Below are 27,864 nucleotides of genomic sequence, written 5' to 3'. Positions count from 1 at the left end.
TTCGTGGACCAAATAAATATATTGCGGTAGAGGGATACATTGTTATATCGAGGGCCTACATACTTTGGGGACACAATAAGATTTTTGTTTTAATTTTAATGTTATATATGTATTAACTATATATGTATTTATATATTATGCAAAAAATTAATTTGCTGAGTGCTAATTATGGTTAAATATTAAAAAAACAATTGAAATAAGTTCAAAAAATATGATCGTAAACATGCCTGAAAACAATTTTTATTGAAAATAATCTGATATTTTTGTCTGTTTATTTATATTTTCTTTTTACTGTCAAGTCAACCAACAAAGTATGCATTGAAGCCAAAGTACGAAAATGTTTTTTGTTAGTGAAAGGAGCTCCACCCACTTTCTACAGAAAAAAATTCTCTTTCAGGTGTTAATGTGATGCTTGTGGCCATTTGTGACTCATGATCAGCTTTTAACATGAAGGAAATGAAATCAGATAGGAATGTTACATATGTGACTTCCTAAGAGATTAAAGGAGGCAATTTTAAAAATGGAAGCTCTTGGGGTGGTCAGCAGTGAGTCTTCTCTTGTCAGAAAGGATGGAAAAANAAAATGATTTTCGTTTGTGAATGGTGCTCCACCCACTCTCTACAGAAAAAAATTCTCTTTCAGGTGTTAATGTGATGCTTGTGGTCATTTCTGACTCATGATCAGCTTTTAACATGAAGGGAAGTGAAATCAGATAGGAATGTTACATATGTGACTTCTTAAAAGATTAAAGGAGGCAATTCTAATAATGTTGGGGTGGTCAGCAGTGAGTCTTCTCTTGTCAGAAAGGATGGAAAAAATAGCAAAAGATGATCAAATAAAATTTTCTACATTATTTGAAAACCAATAATAAATTGAGAAATTCAGAAAAAAATTATTTTACAGGGGTTTATTGCTTCAGAGTATATCATACTATTGAGAGGAGCATGACATGAATTCATATGCAAGTTCATCAGGACCACAGAACATTATAGTAATAAAGGGAGTTATTGTTGTATTGGATATCGCAGTGGAGAGAATTCACTGTATTTTTAAAACTTAAATTTATTTATTTTTTTAGAAACAATACCATTCTAACAGAATAACAATTATTGATATAATTTTAAACAAATTATTTTTCTTTGGGTGCTGAACTGATTACTTAAATAACTGAAGCGAATTATTTATGTTTCAGATTTGAAGTGATCAGTGCTCATTGTTCAATCAGAACAATGAGCACTAATGAACTAGCAAATTTAAACAAATTTTCTCAAAGTGCTGAATAATTAGCAATATAACAGAAAATAAATTATTGACTTTTGTAGATTTGAATAGCTGAAGTTATTTTTCAATTTTTGTATCATTGCATGCAAATAGTTTTTATTTGGGGAGAAATTTCCTCTGTTAATTTAAACTAGTTAATTTTTCCATGAGAAATTGATGATTTTGTAATGAGATTACAAACAGATTACATTTTTAATTTGAATATTTGAGTTAGATAACTGAGTTGTTTTTCAAAATTTTATATGTAACTTTTAAAAAAATGAAGCTACTAAACAAATAACGAAAATAATTCATTTATTATAACATAATTTATTTATAAAATGATTTCTATAATGCTGATTTAAATTATTTAATCAAGGTATTTAATTTTATTTTCAGATTAAGGAATAGAGCAAAATTTTAGTTCATTTGATTCCATAAATCAAAGACTGGAACGAGTTGCTTTAGATTTAGTTTATTTGACTCGATTAGAAGATTCTGTTTGTCTAACTTCTAATTTTCCATATACATACCAGCCAACATTGGGGAAATAAAATAACGGAGATTTTACTTGTGACATTTTTTGGGCTACGGATACATCATGCATAATCAGGCATCAGGAATTTTGGTACATTATGCATAATCATGTAAAACAAAGAGAGAAATTCAAAACTGGAAATAATATAAGCACTTACATTTAGCGAAGTAAAAAATATGTAAATAAATCTTAATCTAAAGAAGATTTTTTTAAATCACTATTTATAAATTTCTTACACTATAAACACTCAACATACTGCAGTACTGGCAATAGCACTATCTGTTGAGGAATAGGAGTAGTATTTTTGCCATTAACGAATATTTTATCGCCAAAATTCCTTTCTTTTTTAAATTTCTTTAATACATACGGAGTCATTTGAGAATATACGGGTAAACAGGAGATTCGTAAAATACTGGAGTCTTCGCTAAAAAGCAGAAGACTAGGCAGGTATGGATTAAAGAACAGGGCAAAATTTTAATTCATTTGATCTGATAAATCAAAGACTCAATTAAGTTGATTCAGATTTAATTTTTTTGACTTCATTAAAAGATTCTGTTTGTTTAACTTCTAATTTTCCATTTATCAAAAAAAGTTAATAAAGAACTTGCCTGAGGTAAAAGGGCAACAAATCTGGGAGACTCATTTTGTCGAGCAATCAACCTGCAAATTGCAACATAACCTCTTTTATTCAATTGAATTATCAATGCAAGAGATAGGCGGGTACTTCCTTCGATGGCCTTTTCGTCTGGGTACACAAAAACAGAGGGTTTTAGATGATAATGACTCTTCAAACAAGAATTTGGTTTAAAACCCATTAGTAAAAGACCTAAAGATAGAATTAAACAAAAAAAAACATTATCACACAACAAAAGGAAGTATTTTTACTAGGTGCATTAAATTAGGAATATTTTATAATTTTTTTTTTATTTGCATTAATAGAAAAAGAGGTGCTATTTCCTAACTGAATATATACCACTGATAACAAAAATTAGAGCCTGTTAACAGGGTTGCAACAGAAAAAAATGAACAAAATAGTTGCTTGTATTAGCCTAAAGCATGAAAATTGTTTTCTAAGTAAGTACAAAAAATTTTCAATAATATTACTAAAATTTTATTAAATGACTTAATTGTCCATTAACTGTCTTCCACTTAGTCAAGTTGGTAGCAAATATGATAGATTTTATATAAATGTTAGTATTCTATACTTCGTTTCACCTTAAGTTGGCACTGCAGGGAAAGGTAGGAAATGTAATACTACGTCTTTGAAAAGTAGTTCTTCGCTATTCTGGAATTAATTACACTTTAAATGTGCGTACAAATATAAATAAATGTTGTATAATAAGAAATGTGCATCTTGAAACATGTTTCAGAAGTTTTATCATGTTTAAACCTTTTCCCTCCCCCACAAAACACCAATGTGGGATGAATCAAAAATATAAATCTATATAAAAAAAAAGGGTGCATACAAAAATAAGCTTCTAAAGTAAAGTATTTATGAGCCTCTGCGTTCTTTTTTGTTTTTTTTTACTTAGATTTGATTTTAAAAAATTTCTTTTTAAATATAATTTTGTTTTGCTTAAAATTAGTTTTGTTTAGTTAAATATTATTAATAAAAAAATCTGTTTTTTTAAAAATCATAAAATATAATAAGAAATCAGCTTACAATTAATATCTCAAATCAATCATTATTAAATATGCTCTAAAAAAATCTTGTTCTTTTCTGTATTTTGCTCAAAATCTTAGTAAGATTCTTGGTTAAAAAAAATACATATTTAAATCGGCGCTTTGCTTTCTTTAATGCCAATATTAGCCACTTTCTCTCTGTTTTTGCTACCTCATGCCCCCAANAGGAACATCTATTGTTAGAAAAATATAATAAGAAATCAGCTTACAATTAATATCTCAAATCAATCATTATTATAAATGCTCTAAAAAAATCTTGTTCTTTTCTGTATTTTGCTCAAAATCTTAGTAAGATTCTTGGTTAAAAAAAATACATATTTAAATCGGCGCTTTGCTTTCTTTAATGCCAATATTAGCCACTTTCTCTCTGTTTTTGCTACCTCATGCCCCCAACTATCTTAGAGCAACACAGTTTCCATGACAACGGCTGCAATCCGGTCTACCTGCCTTTCTCTTCAGAGCCAACTTAAGGTGAAACGAAGTATAGCAATGTATTTGAACTTAAATGGATGAATAAAATGTATTTAATAATGATTGAAAATTTGAACAAGATATAGTGAGATTTTTGAACTAATAGTAGAAATTGAAAAAAAAATGTACTTTAAGGCAATCATTTTGACAGCTGTTATTGTTAAATGAGTAAATTAATTCACCTGGATCATCAAAATAGCGAATCTGCTTCACCTCGTCATCAGACATGTAAATTTTCCTTCCACCATATTCTTGATATTTCTTTAAATCTGATAGTAATAAAATTTCACCAGTATCCTAAAAAGCAGACTAAAATCATTAATAATTTCATGACCACTTCAAGGAAAGCAATTAGAGTGCAACATCTTTTTATTATTATATTTTTGATTATTTTAAATTGTAAAATAATCAAAAATATATCAGAATCAATAATCAGAATATTGACATCAAATTTCTTCATTTCACACGCTATTCAACACACTATTATTAAATACATGCATAGTAACCTATAGTGCCATAGTGTAGGCCCCCTAATACGCCTATAATTATTTCCTCTGGTAGGGTATACAAGTACTGGTTTATATAATACATGGCTCAATTTGAATATTATGGGTCAATATTAAGGGGATTTATACAGAATTTTTGTAATACAGAATATTGATTTTGAAATGTAACATTGAATAAAGCACTTGAATGTGCTATAAATGAATGTAAATAAAAATATTTAAGTGCTAAATAATACAGATTAAAAAGTTGTATTTTTAAGAAAAATATTACAGTTATTAGGCTTTATCAAACCAAATTGATTTTGTTTGTCACTTCTTTTATTGAATTATATTATCATTTAGCCAATACAGCATCATGAACAAAATACGTCACCTTAACTAGTGCAAAGCTTATGAGAATCTTACTACCAATTAACTAGACTTAAAGCTGTTTGAATGTGGGACTATTTTAAATACATCTAACAAAAACAAAGTAATATGCCAGGTATAAATAAAATAAATGCAGTCAATACAAAAGACCACACCTCAAATTAGTTTGGTTTAGTGAATGTTACGTTTAACAGATGTTAAACAAATTAGTTATTAAAAACAAATTAATATTTTAAAAAACATACAATGAAATGGAGGAATAAATATTTTGAGAGTTTACAATAATCATCAACATAAAACATCATATTTAAAATCTATCTTCTGAAATAAACAAAAATAATAAAAACTTACACCTAGGAATGTATTTGTAACAGAGACAAGCTCAGCATTAGTTTCTTTGGCCAATTTTACTGGAACAGATTTAGAAGTAGGAGCCACAAGTTTGTACATTTTAAAGGCGATTTTTACATCACTACCAAGAGTAAAATGCAAGCTTCCCATTGGCCTCTTTCTGTGATCTTTACATCGCACTCTGATAGGATGAAATAAAATAAAGAAATAATTGTTAAGTATTTTGAACAATTAATTTTAATTTAACAGTTTAGTAAGTACGGCTAATTTTCTTGACATCAAAAACTGGTTTTTGACACTGCACATCAAAAACTTTTGAAATCAAAACTTAATATAAAAGACCAATTACAAAAAACCAAAGACCTTAATACGAAAGACCATAACTTAATAAAACCTCTCCACTGACAAAAAAGAAACTTACTCAAGTTTTTGACAATTTTTGCCAAATTTTTGATAAGAATTGTCAAAAACTAGGAAAAGTTTCTTTTTTGTCAGTGGAGAGGTTTTATTAAAAGTCAGTGCATAATTGCATTATAAAAATTTGATTCATATTAAACATTATTTATAAAAAATATAGCCAAAATTTTTCCAATTAACTGTTTTTTTTTCCTTCAAAAAAACATGGTACTATTTATACCTTAATATCATTATTATTTGATATATTATAACTATTCATTTCATATTGCAGATAATAACTGTGAGATGTTAACTGTTATTCTAAATATTGGTTTTAAGTCCTTAATTCCACAATTTAGACGGATATTTTAGCTCAAGTAAAACTAAAGTGGTCATCAATAATTGTCTGATCTCAATTGAGAAATACTTTTTGATTCTCAATATTTGTATTTAATACTTATACGTACATAGACATTATCCATAAATCATGATTATAATATATATTCCCTGATAACGTACAAAAATATGAATATTAAAATCAAATGTTAAAATATCAATAATGTTAAATAATCAATGAGTTAAAATCAAATTATTACCTTTTTTTTTAAATCAATCAATTCAAGTGTTTAAATTATCTTCAATAATTAGTACAGTTTGTAGAACAAACTTTCTAATCAATGTCAATTTAAGTGAGCTATTTTTTTAAAAAAAATAACAAACTAGGTAAATTGCAACTTTACATATTTTAATTTATAATTATTTAATATTTATAAAAGATCAAATTAGTGCCTTTTTTTTAAATCAATCAATTCAGGTGTTTAAGTTATCTTCAATGATTAGTACAGTTTGTCGAACAAATTTCCTAATCAATGTTAACTTTGGAGTGTTATTTTTTTTTTTTTAAATTTAACAAACTAGATTAATTACAACTTTACATATTTTCATTCATAATTATTTAATATTTATAATAGATTATGATTTTCTACACAAAATTTAGAAGTTTTGACTGTAATTGTCAAAAACAAAAAGGGGCTTAATGTCAAAATAATTTACATAAAAGATTGATCACTTTTAACCTCATCTGTACATTTATTTATATTTGTTTCATATTTAAAATAACTAATTATCTTTACTGTGATTAAAATCAGATAAAGCTGTTAAAACACTAGCCTACCCTACATACAGCAGAGTTTGTTAACAACTTCAAACTTAAATTTAAAAAATAAAACCTGAAAAAACATTTTTGTTTAAAAAAAATACAGAAAACTTATAAAAAAATTACAGAAAATGCAGAAGCTTTTAGGCATTTTCAACTTTTATTCCTTATTCCAAGAATTAATAGCATAATTATTCAAATATAGTTTTTTACTCAATTAGCTCAAATAAGCCTGAAATAAAAGATAAATATTTTTTTGTACTATGTATTATATTTAGTATTAATCAATGACCTACAAGATGGATCATGCTGAGGCACAGCAAAAATTCAAGATGTCATCATCTGAGCAAAGCAGGAGAGCTTATCTTTAGATAAGTAAATGAAGAAGTTTTCTAAATGAAGAAGATTCAAGTCTCAGCAGTATAGTAAGGCAAAGGAAGCGCAGTAAGCTTGTTAACTGTGGAAAAGTTAATAATTATTGTCCAAATGAATTTGAATTTTTACAAAACCTTTTCTTTAAAAAAATGGATTTAATGATGCTTGTAATTCATAATTTTAAAACCCGTTATAAGATATGGTTTTAGATTTTTTTTTCTTCACAAAAAAAGACAGATTGAAACCCATTCAACAGTAATTATATATTCAGAAATTTATGTTTCACAAAATGAGTTGATTAAGAAGCATGATTCACCTTGTTAACAAATCATCAAACTTATCAGAAGCATCAGGAAATTTATATTCTTCATCCTCAGCAGTCAAAGCTATGTCCTAAAATGTTATTAATGAAAAAAAATTTATGAATAAAACCAACAAAAACAAGTAATATAAAAAAGAATTTAAGTCAATTCCTATTTAGGTCAACAGAGAAAAATTTTATTTTAGTTACTTTTTATTAAATAATTAAAAAAAATTTCTACCATATGAAACTAAAATTAATGAATTTAATTTAATTAATGAATTAATATTTGGAAAAAAATCTGAATTAACATCAAGTGTCTTCCACTACAAATTTGAAAAAAATGTATTTGAATTTGAGTGGATGAATAAAAAGTATTTTATTAACGATTGAAAATTTGAACAAAATAAAGGGAGTGTCTGAACTAATAGTAGGAATTAAAAAAAAAAGAAATTTAAAACAATAATATTGGTTTAAGAATTGTACAATTATAAGAAGATCATATTTTAAAGTTTTTATGCCATAAAACTATTTGACTGATTTCTTTAAAATATGCAATTTTTCATTCATAATTATATAGTTTTTCATTCCGTAAAAAGATTAGAATATCTTACTATTTAAAATCCTTTTCACTATTACTGAATCAAATAATTATTAAAAATTACTTTTGCATAGAATCATCTTTGAAAAAAGAGTTTTCTAATTTTTTACAGAATATTTCTGATTTGCTTTAAAATTTCTATAGAGAAAGTGAAATGTGCAAGCAAACATTAAAAGGTTTTAATTTGTGAGTGCTATCCACTAAACTAGTGGGACCAGATTTTTCAGATTGCTGCCACATCCCTCCCATATTTTAGCTCATATTTTATTTAATAACCGTTGCTGAGCTGCTGGCCCAATTTTGGATTTACTACTATCAATGTTCAACTCTGTAGTTTTGAACCTAATCCAGAAGACATGGTAACTCCTGGATCAAGTATTGGGAGAAATTCGCCTTTGTGGAGGACTTTTCGGATGGAACTAACCCGCATTTACATTACATGGAGAGTATCATGGGTAAAAATCTTCCTGCATTTAGAAAAAGTGGGGTTCATCTCAAAATTCTCTAAGCACTTCAATCAGAGTGCAGAGCTAGACTTTTGAACAAAGAATAAGCACTTTTTAAGCACTCAAAAAATATTTTTAATCAAAAAAAAAAAATTATAATTAGGATCTGTGCAGTAATAAAAATTATTCCTTCCTATTATTTAAAGTTCTTCATTTATACACATAAAATCAACAAAATGCAAAAATATTTTCAAAGACTTTACGTAATTATGATAAAATAACTAGTTTCTAATAAATATTGCAGGAAAAATTGTGAAAATATGGCTTTTTTTTAACTTTATGACGACGATCAACACGGCAAAGAAAAATCTTATTTTGAGAGATTAAGTACTTCTTACAAACTCCTCTCCAAAAAAAGCACCTTTAAGAACTTTTAAAAAATTAAAATAAAAAATAAGCACCTTTAAGCATTTTTTAAAAACTACTGCCAATGATGCAATGAAAGAAAAATTATCAGATACCTTGTAAAACTTTGATGGATCAAAGATTGTATTTTGTCTTTTGATATGCATTACGTCAATGTCAATGCTGCTCTCGTGTAAATCTTTAGCTTTTGTACGAGCCTGCAGTTGTAGAGTAGGGTTGCTACCATGGGGATCATCAGTAGAAGTGAAAAGTAGGATTCTTCTGTGTGCTAAAGTGTACTTACTGAAAAGGAAATACAGGATTAGATTGATTGTTGCAAAGAAATTATGAAAAGATCAAGGACTTTAACTAGAAAAGGCCCACAGCATCTGTCATTTGTTATTATGAGGAAGTGATTTTCAACCACTGTGCCACGGCACTTCTGTGTGCTGCCAAATTCTTAAGAGCATGCCATACCACATAAGAAAATTTTAGTCCAAAGTTTACTTTCTCCTTCATTATTAATTTAAAAGAAAGAAAAAGTGAGTTCAGGCAAACCTAGAGTAAGTCATGAAGTTTCAATTGCTGAAAAAAATATGAACAAAATTGAAAAAATTGAAAAAAATGGAAACAAATTATTAGAAGAGAACTTCTCCATTGCGTAATCCTAAATTATTAGCTCCTAATTTATTTTCATTTTTATATTTTAAATTTATTTATTTTTTTAGTATTTGAAACTTTGTGGCTTACTCTAGTTTTGTCTGAACTCTCTTTTTCTACACTTTATATTTTTAAATTAGTCAGAAAGGAGAAAGAGAATTTGCTACGGAAATTTTCTTCCACGGTTGGCATCCTCTTAAAGTGCGCCACCAAATTTTAGATATGATATGGCAAAAATTATGTTTTTTTATTGTGAGTAAAGTTTAAATTAAAGAAAAGTATGTATATATATATGTAATATTATATATAACACATATATATTTATCTTTATATAATGTAAGATGATAGTGAAATGATAACACATAGCCAATCACAGAAGACTTGCGGTTAATAACGTACAAAACAGCCAAGCAAAATTGAGAACACATGAGTGTGAAAAAGTAATAATTTTTAATAATGCTGTCTGCTGAATTGTTACAACTAAACTTACCAGCTTAAGTTTGTTGAAATTTTTATTTTGTTTTGGGTATGTTTAATGATGGTGTACCAGCTTTACATTGTTGTTCGTGCATTTTTATTGGCCTGAAAATCACGAGGTAGTGTCCAGTTTCACCTCATTTATTTCCATATTGTTTTGGTTGTCATCAGCATAAAACTAATGAAAGTCATAAAGGAATTGTTTTTGTATAAAGATTTTTGTAACCCTAATTTAAAGTTATTTTCCTTTAAAGTTATTTTCCTATTACTACGTTTTTATTCACTTTTTAGTTTAAAACTAAGAGAATAGTAGAAAAATTACTTAGAAAAATACTTAGTAGAAAAATACTTAGAAAAATTACTTCTGCTTATCAATAGGTCTAAATATTTATAATACTAATAGATAATAAGATTTGGATGTGGGAGGCACAAGAGTAAGCAAACAGAATTTCTTTTATTACATAGATGTTAAGTGAATAATTTTAACTTTAGTAGAAAAAATGTTTTCCGCCTAGAAACGACAATAATTGTGAAGCAATCGTAGGGGCATAACATCTTTAACAGCGTAAACATCTTTGTCTGTGATAGTCCTGTCTTTGACAATCTTAGAACGTTAAAATAAGTAGGAAATTTAATGACTATTAAAATCATAAATTAACAAAAAAGAAAGCTGAATATTAAATTTTAAAAGGAAATAAAAGCTAGCAATTAAAAATAGTTAAAACAAATTCAAAATTATTATCATAAACTATTTTACACAATGTTTAATAGGTAAATAAACAACTGTTTTTTTTTTAAACTTATTTTTTACCTTGTGTTCTGTCAAGTTTTGAAAGTGTTAAAAATGTGCTGCAACAAAAAAAAAGGTTAAGAATCACTGTATGAGGTCTTTTCAACTGTTAAAGAGGATGGAAAAGAAAATATTCTAAATTTTCTTTTGATTCACTTAATTTAATTTTCACAAATAAACTGATGGTGTATATTTATTCGATTTAGCAGTATCATTTCAAATATACAAGGCTTTAATCAAATCTGAAATCCCTATTACAGTCAGACCTCGATATAAGGTCACCCTAAGAGACATCGCAAAAGTGACCTTATAAGTGGGGTGACTTTTTAACTGATTCATTAGTAGTTCGTAACTAAGCACATAAATAGTACACATTATGACTTTTTAAAAATGGGAATACAAACGAAAACGATCAGCAATAAATTAAATATTTAAGTCAATAACTTTTATTTTTTTAAACGACAATAATTGTGAAGCAATCATAGGGGCGTAACATCGTAACATCTTTAACAGCGTAAACATCTTTGTCTGTGATAGTCCTGTCTTTGACAATCTTAAAACGTTAAAATAAGTAGGAAATTTAATGACTATTAAAATCAGAAATGTTCATGGTTTGAAAAAAAAATTTCGTTTGACATTTATTGCATTGAAGGAAGCCTTCAATGCAATAAATGTTGGGTTACAGCTACAGTCTCAGGATCACTGCCATTGTAATTACTATCCACAACTTGAGAAACAATTTCAGAAATTGTAGCTTATTCATTGGCTGCAACATTTTCTTAGAACTCAAGACGGGTAATTGCCTTGTAAGGAAGTTAAATAGGCTTTTGTTAGAAAAGAGCTTCCCTCGCCTCAGATAAAAATGACCTTATAAGCGATATTGATTTTTAAAACTTGACCATATATCCGATAATCTGTAGCAAAGAATTCCTATTCAGTGAACCGAGACTTTGGAAAAGTGGCCTTATATGCGGATGACCTTATATTGAGGTCTGATTGTATATAGATTCTCTATTAGTTACCCAATGAAGAGATAATCAGAATAGATCAGAATACATCAATGAAAAAATAAATTATTTTAAGCTCTTTCTTTAAGTTTGATAAATACTATCTATACTATTTACTATCTATACTATTTACTACTATCTATACTATTACTAAAACTACTAAAACTATTTAAAAGCAATAATAAAGATAAAATAAACATTTCTTACTAAAATTTTTAAAATTAACTTCAAACTATACACTAAATAAATAAAATCATGGTTATTTTTGTTCAAGCTCAACATAATAAAATTTTAAAAACCGGGAAGTGGGTTATTTCCCAATTAGTTACCCAATGAAGAGTAAATAAGAATAAATCGGAACGCATCAATGAAAAAATAAATTATTTTAAGTCTTTATTTAATATTGATATATACTAACTAACATTTAAAAACAATAACATAGTTAAAATCACAGCATTAATCAAAACTTAATACTTTGAATGAGCACCAAAAATAAAAAAAAATATATTTTAAGCAAAGCAAAGTATATGGTGAAAACATGAAATACATTCATATACAACTGAGCAAAGAAAGAGAGGTAATTTTTAATGGCATGTTCTCTCTAAATACACTTATTTGAACTTTGCAACCCTCCAACATTATAAAAACAAATTATATATTTTCTACATCGTTTTTAGTTTTATTTTATAAAGCTTTTGATTTTTATTGTCAGTCATTATTCTTTTTAATATTATCTTCACTCAGTTTTAAATCTCTATTTTTTGTTATTAAAGTTTTTTATGCTAAAGTTTTTTTTTCAGACAGGCTGACTTTTTTTCATACTTCACCTCCTTTTCTTCATTTATGGTAATTTAGGCTTCTAGGTGATTTCTTTTATCACTTCCACAATATTATTGAAAACCAAATGTTTAATAATTATTATGCCAACTCCTAAGTTTAAATTCATTCCCAACTTTCATTTGGATATAATTCTTACAGAAAAGACTCATTCCAAGTAACTAGCAAAATTTTCAAAAAGGCAAAACTGCAATAATGAAAAATATTATATATATTTTTAAGATAAAATTGGCATTGAATATCAGACCAACTGAAGCTTAAATTCATTCTCGACCTTCCTTTGGATATAATTCTTACAGAAAAGCCTTATTCCACAGAAACTAGCAAAATTTACAAATATGCAAAACCAAAATTATAAAGTATTATATTTTTAATAAGACGAGAATCTGCCTTGAAGAGTAGCACTTCTTCCCTCCTATGTACAGTATTAATAGTGTAAAATACAAATTTTTCTGTATAAAACATCATCATCATAGTTGGCCAGACATCCCAATTTGTGGGCCAATGCCTTCCTCTGAAGATTTCTCCATAACGACTTCCAATTTCCCTTTTAGGAATGGTGTTGAAAACAAACGAGAAAATTAGAAATATTTCAAGAATCAATAAATAAATTCATACATAAATAATAAATTAAAATATGATTACCAGTTAGCAAACATTATGCTACACACCCACAATGCATCAGCTAAAGAAAAATCATAGGAATGGCCAAATTTATCAGTGAAGTTTTGACAATCCACTATAAAGAAAATAAAATAAAAAAAACATTGTGTTAAATTAAAGATAAATGTTTCGAATAAGGTATGTTAGTTTCAAATATGTGATGATTATAATCTAACTAGCACATATATTAGTTATATATAGGGATGTAACGAATAGTAAATAGGCCACATACCCAACCTTTTGGACAACAACAAAAAATTGGCCCAATACCGAATATTCTGCAGCTGAAAAGCCACGGAATATATTAAAATATCATTAATAAGTATTAGAGAGATCGGAAGTAATTTGATTTTGGTGCATTAAATATTCATTACTCTTAAAACCAATTCATTTTCTTAGATCCGCCATTGAAAGGTTGTTGATAACGAGGGTGAATACATTATTGATTAAAAACAAAATCTTGAAAACAAATATCAAATGCACTGAAATGACATTACTTTCTGGTCCCTCTAATATTTAGTCATAATTAAAAATTAATCAAAACTTAGCTATTTTAGATTAGATTTAGAGGTACAGGCAGCGCAGAGAAGGAAGACACATAGACTAGCAGTCTATTGTACCCAAAAACTTAGCTATTTTATTGGCATGGGGAAAAGGGGAAAAAACTTTAATAGTTATCTATTGGAAGTGTTTAAAATAAACAAAAATTGACTAACTAATAAAAAAAAATTAAGTTTTAAAGTTGAAAAAAAATCCTCATTAAAAAATTAATGTTAAAAAGTACAGTACAGAACCAGTTATCCGGAAATCAAAAAACCGGAAAACCAAAAAGCCAGAACAAAATTTGATAAATTTTTTCGCCATTTTTTAAAAAATTAAATTTTTTTCCTCATAAGATTTTACAATTTTTCTTTCTTTTTTTAAAGATGTTTATCTTACCATCCTTTGGGAAATAATCATTAGTGTATTACTTCATCGTTTTTTCTTATTTTTAAGATTATTTCCAAATTGTTTTTTTTTTTTAGTTGGGTTTAACAATAAAAAAACGGCTTTTTGTAGCGATCCAGAATAGCGATGGTCACGACTGTTCCCGATAATCGGTTCCCTACTGTAATATTTTCTGGGAGGGGGGAAAAGAATCCATAAAATGATAAAAGAAATATAATCCATAAGAAACACTTTTGAAAATGTTGCACTATCATTAAATTGCCCATAAGAACAAAAGATTATATACAAAAGCGAAACAGTAAAAATTAAATTGATATTAATTTTTTAAAGAACATTTTAAAGCTGAATAACTGAGGTATTGAATTGCTGTATTTTCAAGAAGAAGAAAAGAAGTAAGAAGGAATAAAGTCTAATAGAAGCCCTCATAACTGTCGTGTAATAATAAAAGCATTGTTAAAAATGAAAGTTTTTTTTAAAAAAAAAGAAGAAAAAGCTAGATCAAAACCAAAGTAAAATTTGCTTCTAATTCTTAAACCTAAAGAAACTAAAATGCTTTTAAGCGATTATTCTAATTTTAGTAAAAAAAAACTTTCAAAAAAGTATTTTATTGTTTGTAATTGGATACGGAGGTAAAAATGCCATAGCACAAAAAAAACTTTTATATGACCATCTGAACAATTATAACTTGTAACGCATTTTCCCAAACTGTTGGAATTTTTTGTGAGTATAGGTTATGTAACATCCAAAAATGTGATTTATAAAAAATTAATTTTTTTCATATTGTTAGATCTTGCAAAAAAATCTGGAATAATTTATGTGATTGCATAAAATTAAATTGCATTTTTAAAAATATTTTCCAGTTTTTTCGGTGGGAAATTTGAAATTAAAAAAATCTAATTTTTCAAATTTACGTAACATAGCATATTAGTTAACATAAAATACCGATTTTTCTACATATTGAATTATTTTTTTATCTCTCATAGGACCTTCTATGAGCCAAAACGAATGTTGTCCCCTAAAATTATTCCTCATAAGGCATACATCCCACTAGTTTTCCTCATAAGGCATACATCCCACTAGTTTTCCTCATAATGCATACATTCCACTAGTTTATTTCAAAATTGGCGAGTCACACTTCCCTAGTTTCCCTTGTTAGTACGAGTAAAAACTTAATATGTGTAATGTATAGTAAAAAATACAATTTCAAATCATTCTTTAGACTATTCAAAAGGAAATAGAAATTTATTGAAAAATACTTTGCCAAATATTTGGCAAAAGGTCAGAATAGGCAGAGTATCGAATATCAGTCACATCCCTAGCTATATACACAGTTATAGTCATAATAAGAAGTATAAATACTTTGTAAAGATGATTTTTAAAAAAAAGGAAATTTCTTCACTTAACAGTTTCACGAGAAAGTCAGCTAAGTTGTCTTTACTACTAATATGTTTAAATTTGAATAAATTTTGTTCTAGCACATTTCTAATAAATTGATATTTTACATCAATGTGTTTTGTCTTTATATTTTTGATTGAGTTAAGTTAAAAATATAGAGAAAACATGGAAAATATAAAGATTTATGAAAAGAAAAATTACAAAAATAAAATAAAATATTTTTAAAAAAATATTTAAAAATTTTTTTTTTTAAAAAAACTATTATTTTTCTTAACTTCTTTCCTTTTTTTTCATCCTTTTTCTCTTTATTGTGTTACATATATATATACATACCCATAAGCAGAATATTTTCAAATGTTCTGCAAGCATTTCAAATGTGAAAAAAAGTCAACACATTACATTAAAATACTACATTTTCACTTATTAAAATACAGGATCATACTCAGATACACTACATTCTTTTTTAAACCAAGGTAAACATTCTTGAATTGTTACTTTTTCAATCACTTTTGAAGTACAAAATTTTGTTAATGACGATGATGATGATGAATTATTAATAAAATGCCTATTATAAGAAGGTCCGAACATTAAAATAAGGGTTGCCTTAAAACTCTTTCGAAGGGACAAGTGCCCAGATGGTGCACCATTTGCACACACAAACATTCGATAGTCTGTTATTCCAACAACTTCATCTCCATCAAAAGCATTTGGTGTTTTAGAAACAATTCTGTCAATCGTGGATCCCCACAATTCACAAATTGCTTCTGAAATGGGAATGAAAAATATAAAAGTAAAACTTTATGAAATTGGAAATCTTTGAATTGAATTTTTTTTACCGCTTGCTTTAGAAACTCTATTCATAAAAATGGTGATCGATTTCTCCTGATGTCTGCTAAAAACTGATACACTCATTTTATAAAAATGTTACAGCCAAAAGCTAATTCATTAACTTCTTCCTCAGAATGGCAAAGATAGATTACTGAGCTGTAATTTGTGCAGGGTGTCAAATGTTCTTCTTCTAAAGCAACATCATTCCTGGGCAAGTGATCAGAGAAAGAGAATTTTCATTCGTTTAATGACAATATCAATGTTTTCCACTTTTTCAAAATATATTTTATACTGCTCCAACGTGGAATTAATGCAGATTATCATTTGCATTGCATCTGAAGAAAATATGGAAAGCTCAGAATTATTTAAGACAGAGCGTAGTCTTTTGGAGCTAGCAGGCAAATCTGGCAGAGAAACTCCTTGAAACATACTTTCTGACTGAGGGGGGAGGAAATGTTCTGCAAAATTATGAGGGGAAGATTTTAAACCTTCAGGTCTACAGAAGAATGTATGAGATTAGGGTTGAGGATTGTTCTGCAACACTACCGGAGGCAAGTGGTCGCGTTTTGCATGAAAATGCTGTCAGTCATTCAAGATACAAATTGTTCTGCAGGACTTTGTTTGTTCTGCGAAGTACGTCACAGTTTTAGGCACTTTCTGCTACTGGGTATATATATATANGCGGAAAATGCTCTAAAGAGAGAATTACTGTTTTGGTCGCTTGTAATATGGATGGGACCGAAAAATTGCCCTTGTTTGTCGTAGGTAAATCAGCGAACCCACGTTGTTTTAAGAACTTAAAAACTTTACCCGTTGTATATGCTTCAAATAAGAAAGCCTGGATGAATAAAATGCTTTTTAAGAAATGGTTAACAGACTTGGACAGGAAACTATTTCGGGAAAAAAGAAATATTTGTTTGATGCTTGACAATTGTAGTGCTCATAATGATATTCACGGACTAAAAGCGATTAAATGTGTTTTTTTACCTCCTAACACCACAGCAAAACTTCAGCCGTGCGATCAAGGTATCATTCATAGCTTGAAGGTGCAATACAGAAAAGAAATGGTACGCAAGATGATCCATTGCTTTGATAATAAAATTACATTTTCTGTAAATCTATTAGACGCAATGAGATACTTAAAATGTGCTTGGAACAATGTTTCTTCTGAAACAATTATAAACAGTTTCAAGTGCGGTGGGTTCACAGATGGAAAAGAAATGAATCTTCAAGAAATAAGTGAAGCAGAACCAGAAACGTTGACTAATTTGATCGAAGAAGCGGAAAAACGCGGGATTCTATCAGCCCCTTTGTTCAAAGACTACACCACTATAGACGAAGATTTGCTAACATCGGATATAACCACCGATCAAGACATAATCGCTGAACTATCGGCGAAAAATGATGATGTCGACATGGATACAACTGATGAAGAGTCCGATATTGAACAAGAAAATCCAGTTACTTTAAATGAGGCGACATGTGCAATGAAAGTAATTAATCGTTTCCTCATGCAACAAGAAAATGCTATGGATGCATTAGATAACTTAGAACATATAAATGACTTTATTAATAAGTGTTATCTTAAGAAATTAAAACAGAAGTCAATAACTGACTTTTTTCAACCTTGATTCCGTAACGGATAAATAAATTCGTAATTTGGCGTTCAATTCACTTCATTATTTCTTCTCCAAATTTCAAGTTATTTTTAAATGTTCATTGTTTTTAGTATTTTTAATTTTATGTTAAATTCACTTAAATTTACAATATGTCTTCATTAGTAACTTTTAAGAACTGTAATATATAAGTAATTGTTTAGTAGTTCAATAATTGTTGACTAGATGCCGCCACTACCTAAACGGTTAACACGAAATTCGGTTAACACGAAAAATTTCGGTGGTCCCGACGATTTCGTGTTAACGGGGTTTGACTGTATATATAAACAAAATCTATTTAAAAAATTACTTGTCATCAACTCTTCCGTTTCCAAAACTCTATCAGCACCTGGTTCAGTCAAATCATGAAACACATAAATGTGTTTAAAATCTGTGTTGTTTCTAGAGTTTTTTGATTTATCCTAAAAAAATATTTATAACCAAATATAACAATAGAGCATAATAATAGACAACAACAAACATTCATGGATATTCTTAAAATTCACTCATTAAATATTCTTTATAAAAAAATATAGCAGTGTTCACATAATTTTTCAAACCTGTATTTACATCAAATATCGATATACAGTTTGTTGGAGAAAAAAGTTTCAACTTTTGTAATTTTTTTCTTATCTTAAATAATCAGATAAAATACTCACTGTTCCAAACAAAACAACACCAATGATATCTTTACGACTAGAGATGATTTTGTTAGTTAAGGTAGTACGAGCACACTAAACAAAGTAAAAATATATTTATGTTAGGATAACGAAATTAATAGAAAGCATAAATTAAAACTACAGATAAACAAATAACAATAAAAAAAATTAAAATCAATTCCTACTTAAGTCAACAAAGAATTTTTTTTAATTTTACTTACTTTTTATTAAATAATTAAAAATTTTTCTCCCATATAAAACTAATATTAATTAATTACATTTAATGAATAAGTTGATATTTGAAAAAACTGTATTAACATTAATTGTCATCCACTACAAGTTTAAAAGAAATGTATTTGAACTTGAGTGGAGATGACTAAAAAGTATTTTATTAACGATTAAAAATTTGAACAAGATATAGGGAGAGTGTGAACCAATAGTAGGAATTGAAAAATGGATACAATATAAAATAATTTTTAAAAAAATCAAGATTTTTGACTGAAACACAATCAAACTTGCTGTTTAGAAAGGGCAAAAGAACCAAACATATTTACTCACTGAGCTATTTCATCCAAATTCAATACATTTATTTAAAATAAAAATCATACTGCACAAAAATTGGCAGTTTATATTTTCTGAAAAATTTGCATTATCGCTTAGAAAAACTTAATTCTTTTCCTCATGGCAGAAATTTTTCGAGTTATCAGCGACTAAACTCTCTAGCACTAATATCTTCCAGCAAGATACTTTTAATAATAACAAACTTAAATGTTACTAATTTAAAATGAGAGAAGCAGTGTGTTTAAAAAAAAAACATATATATTTTTTTTAATTGAACATGTAATAATATTTTATTTTAATATTACGGGTGATATTCTCGCAATTTGTTGAGGGGAGGATGCACAAATTATTTCCTTCTTTGCATTTGTAAATAATCATCAAAATAAAAGAAATAATAAAAATCATGAAATCTGTAGTAGTAATTGGTGGGTAAAAAATCGATGCCGAAATCATGCGAATCGGTCTCCTCAAACACATCTTTCATTTCGAGATCATATTGTTGTAATAAATAATATCATATAAAAAAAAAACTGATTTAAAAACGGAAAAATCAATAGCAACAACTGCCAAAAATTCAATAGAATTATTGCCTTAAAAAGTAAATACTCAAATGCATGATTCAAATTGTTTCCATTTTGTCTAAAATACTTTGGGATATTTAAAAACCACGAGAAAATCAATATCAACAACTGACGAAAATGCAATTATCTAAAAGCATGATTCAAATGTTACGTGTAAATTTCTGTAGAAAAGATAAGTATATTGTTTTTTACTTTCAAAAGAAAAATCCTTCTGCAAGAACTCTGTAACGTTCTGCAACAATATCGCGGTGATTCTGCCACGGGTATTCTATTCCTCTAAAGAAAATTCTTAAAAGAAAAAAAGATCATAGATTTTGTGTTTTGGTGTCTGGATAAATGTTCATGATGGTGTTTTACACAACTTCTTTATGTTTTCCTGAATTTTATGTTCAAATTTCGAGAATTACTTTTTTTCATAATATTTTTTAAATTTATTGGTTAAATAGCATGAAATCAACCACACAAAGTAATTCTTAACTTTTAATACATACTTAATGAGCGAATCTGTGGTTACTCTTATTACACATATTCTGTTTTGCAATTGAAAAGCCAATGCAAGCGACAGAAAAATTCAAAGTTACGATTTTTTGGCATTTTTGTCCTAATAGCAAAAGAAAAAATTTTCAAAAAGCAGTTTTCTAAAATTCTGCTTCAACGCAAGACCATTTAAATCTTTAATTGGCAAACAGAAAATATCGTACCCTAATATTAAAATTGAAAAAAAACAACATAACTTAAATATCTATTTCAAGGTGCTCTTTTCGAGCAGTAAAAAAATGGATTTACGGTTATTTTTCTATTGTAAGGGAGACAATAACCTGGCAACCCTTGTAATTACATTGTTTTTTTCATTTGAAGCTTCATTTCTTTAGCTCAAAAAAAAAATAATAATAATAATAACTGTTTGGAAACCGGCTTATTTTCAATAATTAAATGAAGCAAAGTTTCCATTTGCCCAATTTACCCAACATTGATGTTTCTAAATGCCACTGATGATGTTAAACGCCACTGCTGGCTGTAACTTACATGCACGTTTTTTTAAAGGTCAAGTCCCAGAGTGCCACTCCCCAGTGCACATTTGCACTGTAGAATGTACACTGATTTTTTTTAAAGGGCCACTGCTCGGCTGAAGCTCCACATTCTACATTGATGGGTTTTTTAGGTTAAGTGCTTTAAAAGCAAAAAAGTAAAAATACTCTAAAATAGTTAAAACCATCTAGAATAAAGTAATTATACAACATATAAACAGCATATACAAAGAGTCTGAGTAAACAAAAAACTAATATATTCCACTGGAAATTAATACTATGCAAGCGTATTAAAAACTCCACCCGAATGCATTGAAAATTGAAAATTGCCCTAAGCAAAAATTCTTTAGACCAACTGGGCTCTTGGTTATCCCGGATCAGTCATCTTTGTCCCAGCTGAGTGCAAGTTTTAAATTGAGGATTTTAACTTCTGAAGTTTAAATACTGAATTAAAAAGTGTATCATTAGTCTGAGTGACAAATGAGGGGGAGTTTTGCAATGCAGTTGGCAACAGTGAGGACAAACCCATAAACCGGTTTGGAAAGCACTATAAATTGCACTAAAAGCACACTTAATGAATTGCCAGAACAACTATCTTATTTCAAATTTTACTCCATTTACAAAAATATGTAACCTTAATCAATTCCTTCTACTTTTCTTTACAAAAGTTAATTAAAAGAATAATATACAATATTCAAAAATAATATAAAATACCTTTAAGCTCAATTGAAAGGGAGTTTCTCCTTCATTTTCTTCAAACATTTCCCATGTCGCGTCAATCAAAAAAATAATTGCATCTCGACCATAAGCAGAGCCTCCCTGAAAAAGAGAAAAAGTTAAAATCTTGGATTTAACCACTAATTTTTAGTAACCTCATATAGAACTGATTACTAATAAAAATAATTCTTAATCTATCTAATTAATTTATTTCTAGTTAAATATTCAAGTAGTTAAGTCTAAGTGGCAGAATTTTTTCGGGATTTCTGAGATAAAACTCTCTCAGCACTAGTATTTTCTGCAAGATACTTTCAGTAATAACAATGTAAGCTACTAATTTAAGGTAACAAATACGCTGTGTTTCCGAAAACCAAAAAACAATGTAATTTTCTTATTGACTATATAATATTTTTTTGAATCTAATATTATGGGCAATATTCTCAAACTTTGTGGGGGGGGACGCACTAATTATTTCCTTTAACTCATTTTGCAAATCATCATCACATCAAAAAAATAATTAAATATCGTGAAATCTATAGCAGTAATTACCAAAAAACAGATAGACGACAAAATCACGTTAATCAGACCTTTCAGAAAAGAGTTATTCAAATGCACTTTTCGCTCTAAGATTTGATTGCTGCAATAAATAAAAAATATCGTGCTGTAAAAATTATGTGGAAGTCAAAAGCAATGACTGCCAAAAAAATCGATAGAATCATTGCTTTAAAAAGTAAATTATCAAATGCGTAATTCAAATTTCTTATATCGCCTGAAATATATCGGGATAACTAAAACCCATGGGAAAATTAATATCAATAAGAGCAGAAAATACGATCAAAATGGATTTATGATATCAGCATAAATGGAACACTTCAAAAAGTGATTATTTAAATGCACAATTCAAAATCTAAATGCAAATTTCTGCAGAAAGGCAAAGCAAAACTTTTTACTTCACAAAATGGAAATTTTTTTTGCAAGAACTCTGTAAAGTTCTGTGACAATGTCGCCATGTCACCCATCGGGGGTAATTAAATATTAAATTTATTCAAACCAGGGTTAGCAAGGTTTAGGACAGAATGGATTAATCCATGGTTTAAACCGTCCTGTCCAAAACCCCTAAGTCTAAAACTGTCCAAAACCCCTTTACTCAAATTATGTCACAATTTTATCTGAACAATATTTAAGAGGTAAAATAAACATAGAACTAATAACATATTGATAATTAAATATACTAGAAGAGAATATTCGTTTTTAAAAGTATAAAGTTTTATTAATATTGTTTGACTCTTCAATTTAAACAAAGGAAGATTAATCAGTAATCAAGTTCAATTGGTCCTGTCATTCAATAGTACATAACTGAAGTTGGCCTTGCCAGGATACAGGTTAAAATATTAGGGACTAAGTGCTTGGTTCGTCATAAACAGGTTTATTTATCTATAGTACTATTCAAGAATACTTTTATTTCATTCATGTTCAATTCTTTTACCATAGTGGTGATACATCACCAGTGTCAGTAACTGAAACTGATGTTATGCCCTTCAAAACTGTTAATACATTTTTCAGTTATTTTGTATTTTCAATTTAAACTAATATAGTTATATTTAAAAAAAAAAATTTTTTAATAGATGTATTTTTTATTATCCTGTGATGCAGAAATTATAAAATTTTTTAAAAAAAATATTGTAATAAAAATAAAAGGTTAATTTTTGAACAAATTTAGTATTTTTTTTAAGAAAAATTATTATATTTTAATATTGCCATATTTATCCTTATGCAAAAATATTATTTATCAGTATTAAAAGCATATTTATATTTAAAGGATTAGGTATTCACTTTTGTTGTTCAATGAATTGTGGAACTTCAAAAACTATAAACCTTTTCCTATTATATTATTTTCTTTTAATAAGTTATAGTAAATTGTATAAAAAATATAAAATATTTATTGATAAATGTAACTATTACGTGTACAATGGTTACACCAATAGAATTTTTACCTTTTACCAAAGTTGAAGGTTTTGGACACTTTAAGACAGTTTTACCCAGTTTAGGACAGTTTTACCCAGTTTAGAACAGTTTTACCCAGTTTAGAACAGTTTTTCCCAGTTTAAGACAGTAAAACCGATGTGTCCTGTCCAAAACCCCAACCCTGCCTTCAACTTTTTACCAAGTTGGAGGATTACATTTTGCCTTTCTCGACAGCAAATATATTTGCTTATTTATATAAAAAGTATATATATCGCTAAATATATTTAACTTATGCCGGCCAGGTGGCCGAGCGGTTAGCGTGCCTGACTGCGAAGCCATAGGCTGCAGGTTCGAATCCCGCTCTGGGCATGGATGTTTCTCTCTCTCTTTGTGCTGTACTCTGTTGTGTGTGTGTATGATGTGTGAATGTGGCCCACCCTATAAATGGGTTATTGGCAGTGTGGCGTGGGCAATGTTGCTCGCCTCCGTGACTTTGGTTCACAGGTGCCCACTGGGTAACGCGAAATGAGCAACAATTCTGGCATAGTATAGGCAAAGATTCAAATTCAGTGCCTGCCATTAGGAAAAAAAATAATAAATATTTAACTTAAGAAATGCTTGGTAATTATCAAATATTTTCAATTGTGTAAGTGTTTAATGCTCTCTTTTTTTTCTTTCAAGAAATAAAGTACGTCGAGAATTACAGTGAAAATATGTTTCTTTCCCTTGAAATAATATCACTGCTTCATAAGCTATTATTCGTAATAGATATTTTAAATATTAGTAATATGTAATTCTTATTAACTTAACACTTGATCATTAGGGCACTCTCATTAAGCCCATTAAGATACCCGCAAAGTTTTGCACCAATCATATTCCAAAAATTAGTTTCATTTGAAACTTGTTCCCTTACTGAATTAACTTTAAAAATAGTAACCGGGAATACCTACATAACTACTTTTTTTGTCTTGCACAGCTCACTTTTTTTTAAAAATTGCACAACACACAACAAACTTAGAAAAAAGTAGCAGTTTTGCTACTTATAAGAGGGCGACTTCTGACCACTTATCTTAATAAAACTTTCTAGATTATCAAGCGTGTCTATCTAGAATAGTCACATTTCGCCTCGGAAACAGAATATCACAGGAGAGATATCGTTAAGTTATTTTAGAAAGGAGAGTTTGTTATAGTTGGCTCTCTGTTAACCAACTATAAGTACTGAAGATAATAATAAGAATATGTTTAAATGATCTTACAGAAGTTTGAAAAGGTGTAAATTTTTCTTTGAAGAGTAAAAGACTGCATATGTTAGCAGAATAACAATGGAAATTAAAGAGTACCTCCAAGGCCACAATTGTGGCAAGCTTTTTGACAAACTTTGAACGCGTTATAAATAAAATTCATTCTTTCCTAGCTTGACAATTTAATACTTTGCACTAAGAAAGAAAGCGAGTTTCAGATAAATTAAGGTATCCAACTGGGTGCAACGGAATTTTTTTTTTCTGAGGAAAAAAATGCTTAATTAAAATTTTACTTTAAATAAGTACGAATCCTAAAATTTCAAACTTTGCTTTAAAAATTAACCTATTTTAACTTTAAACTTCAGATTTTTTTGAAAATAAAGGTAAATGTGAGCTGAAAACTACACATTTTTCATGTCACTCTAATAGCTCTATAAAAAAAAAATTCTTGATTTATCTGGAAATCTTCAAAACATTTCAAATATACAAGGAATTAAAGCTATATATATTATTCAATATTGATTTTTAAAAAAGCTTGATAAAATAATATATTGGTGCTTAGACCTTAGCTTTCAATTCAAGACATATCTAACATTTCAAAGAATTCTCTCTCTCTATATATATATATTATATATATATATATAAATATATATANTATATTGTAATGCATATTACTTAGCATAGAGAAATTTTCTCAAAATCAACGTTTTTTTCGAAAATGCATTTAAAGAATGTAATTGCTAAACAATTCGCCTGTAACTCAACGAAAAAATATCTAGTACTGCATTTTTAAAAGTTAGAGACAAAAATTTGATCCTTTTAGAGAAACTAATGAGCTAAAAGTCAAATAACTAGATAATATAAAAAAAGATCTAAATTTTCCTCAAAATTGCTGATTTTTACTCAGCCGAATACCTTAACTGATTCATGACTTGTATGTTGTTGATAATCTTGCATAATATTTCCTATAGTTTGTGATTTTTATTGAATTTATTATAAAAGAAATTTCTAGTAACAAGTCATGCATATAAAGCAAATAATACATGCAATGTTCATAGCTTAAAAATTAAAGAATATATTTAAAATAAATCAAAATTGAATTGAATAAAACATAAATTTATTTTTACAAAGAAAATGTATACGAAATATGAACCAAATTAAATAATTTCAAAACAAAAAGATACATTTTGTTACTATGTGTTTCAAAAAGAAAATGTTCCATACACTTCAGGAAAGCGGGGATAAGTAATTTATAAGGTAATACAGTTTCCTGTCATTCAAATTAAACTCTATAAGGAATTATGAAATTAGTTAGGAATGAAAATTACACACCATTATAAGAAATAAAAGATTTTAATATTTCCAATGCAGATTTTTTTGAGTTTATATTAACTACTACTACACAATAATAAACAAATTGTGAAAGTGCAATATTACCTTCCAGGATCGTGCACCGACAGACATTCTTATTTCTTATTAAATTTGTTTACATATGCAACCTACTGCCAAATTTGAACAGACGAAAAAGAGATTGAAAGGACATAGAAATAGCTGCCAAATATTTTCTACTAATCTTTAAAAAATAAACTAGAATGAGTAAGCTAAAATCTGAAATTCGTCTCTTTTTCCCACTAAACCGCACTGTCGGGCGTGCGGTTTTCCAGCAGAACAAGTTTTAGGGAAAATAAAAGAGAAGTACAATATTTTTTAAATTATATATATTATTACTTACATTTTTAAGCAAACGGAGTATTTTCCATAAACAAAAAAGTAAAAACCATTGTGGACCGTCCTAACTGCATACGTTTCACGTATCTCCGATTCGTAGGTAGAAAAGATCCTGATTGGTGAATTTTCGAGACAGAATGTTTCATTTAAGGGAGCATTCTTGATGCAGGCAAAAAATACAGCATATTTTCGATAGCAACGCTCGAATACGCTAACTTGGGTTGTTGCTGTTAATTTACGTCGCACTAGAGCTGCACAATGGGCTATTGGCGATGGTCTGGGAAACATCCCGGAGGATGATCCGAAGACATGCCATCAAAATTTTGATCCTCTGCGGAGGGGATGGCACTCCCGCTTCGGTAGCCCGACGACCTGTGCGCGAAGTCGAGCACTTTACGGTAGCACAGTTTAACGAGGACCAATACCGCACACCCTCGGTCCCTACGCAGACTGATCCAAGTGGTCACCCACCCGCACACTGACAGCAGCCAGTGATGCATGACTTCGGTGATCTGCTGGGAACCGTGTCTTAACACTGCGGGACTACGCTAAGTTGGGAGGAGATCGGTTCTATGCCTTGACCCTTCCCTATCCTCCTTTTCTCAGTTGCATAGAAATTTAATACGATATTTTCCTCTTTCTTAATATTTTTCGTATTTCATTAACACAAGTATTTTTTAAAATTTCTACGACGCTTTCTTTTAGAACAATGTAGTTTTCAGTTACAAATAGTTTCCTACTTAAAAGCTACCAATCTATTTGAAAATCAAAGGAGAAACTGCCGTACTTCCTTCTCCAATGACTCAAAACAAGGTAATGGTGATTTCCATAGGTAAAGAGCTCTGCTCTACACCTATAGCCCTAATCGATCGCCAGTAATTCGGAGTTGTGACCAAGAACCTGATTAACGAGTCATTGGAGTGTCCTCTAAAAGTTATGCAATACGAGAACACCCATATATTCAGGGGCCCCCATCAGGGGGGAAGGTGGGAGCACAATGCGCCCAAAAGCTTGGGGGGGGGCGGTGGGGGCCACTGCATATATTTATATAATAAATTATATGCACAATAAAAAATTTTATTCTATGCATAATTAAACTAACATCAGGGGCAGAACCTTTTTCATCAAACATGATAACCTTACCGAGCAGTTTTGATACATCATATGACATCCTGCATTTGTTTAACAATTACAAAATGAAGGAGTATACATGATTATTAATTTGTATTTGGCATAAATTATTTTCTGACATGTAAATTGTGGCAA

At 28.6% G+C, this 27,864-nt stretch overlaps 1 protein-coding gene across 5 annotated transcripts in view; it reads right to left on the bottom strand.

The window, feature by feature from the left end:
• Positions 1 to 27,864, bottom strand: part of LOC107450411 (Inverted repeat-binding protein) — a 41,952-nt gene that overhangs the window by 9,429 nt on the left and 4,659 nt on the right. For 3 of the 5 annotated variants that reach the window (XM_071186754.1, XM_071186750.1, XM_071186756.1), the window contains exons 3-11: positions 21,662 to 21,766; positions 18,778 to 18,852; positions 18,429 to 18,540; positions 13,275 to 13,368; positions 8,975 to 9,161; positions 7,422 to 7,498; positions 5,179 to 5,359; positions 4,135 to 4,249; positions 2,403 to 2,624 (exon numbers count right to left, since the gene is read on the bottom strand). In XM_071186754.1, the coding sequence (XP_071042855.1) occupies positions 2,403 to 2,624; positions 4,135 to 4,249; positions 5,179 to 5,359; positions 7,422 to 7,498; positions 8,975 to 9,161; positions 13,275 to 13,368; positions 18,429 to 18,540; positions 18,778 to 18,852; positions 21,662 to 21,766 (1,168 nt within the window). The remainder of the gene's footprint in view (positions 1 to 2,402; positions 2,625 to 4,134; positions 4,250 to 5,178; positions 5,360 to 7,421; positions 7,499 to 8,974; positions 9,162 to 13,274; positions 13,369 to 18,428; positions 18,541 to 18,777; positions 18,853 to 21,661; positions 21,767 to 27,864) is intronic. The other 2 variants (XM_043051400.2, XM_071186753.1) reach the window with 1 other exon arrangement.

This window comes from Parasteatoda tepidariorum, chromosome 1 (assembly GCF_043381705.1).
Source record: "Parasteatoda tepidariorum isolate YZ-2023 chromosome 1, CAS_Ptep_4.0, whole genome shotgun sequence".
Taxonomy (NCBI): domain Eukaryota; kingdom Metazoa; phylum Arthropoda; class Arachnida; order Araneae; family Theridiidae; genus Parasteatoda; species Parasteatoda tepidariorum.
Note: the sequence above shows the minus strand (reverse complement) of the source record. Positions and strands in the feature narration are given on the sequence as shown.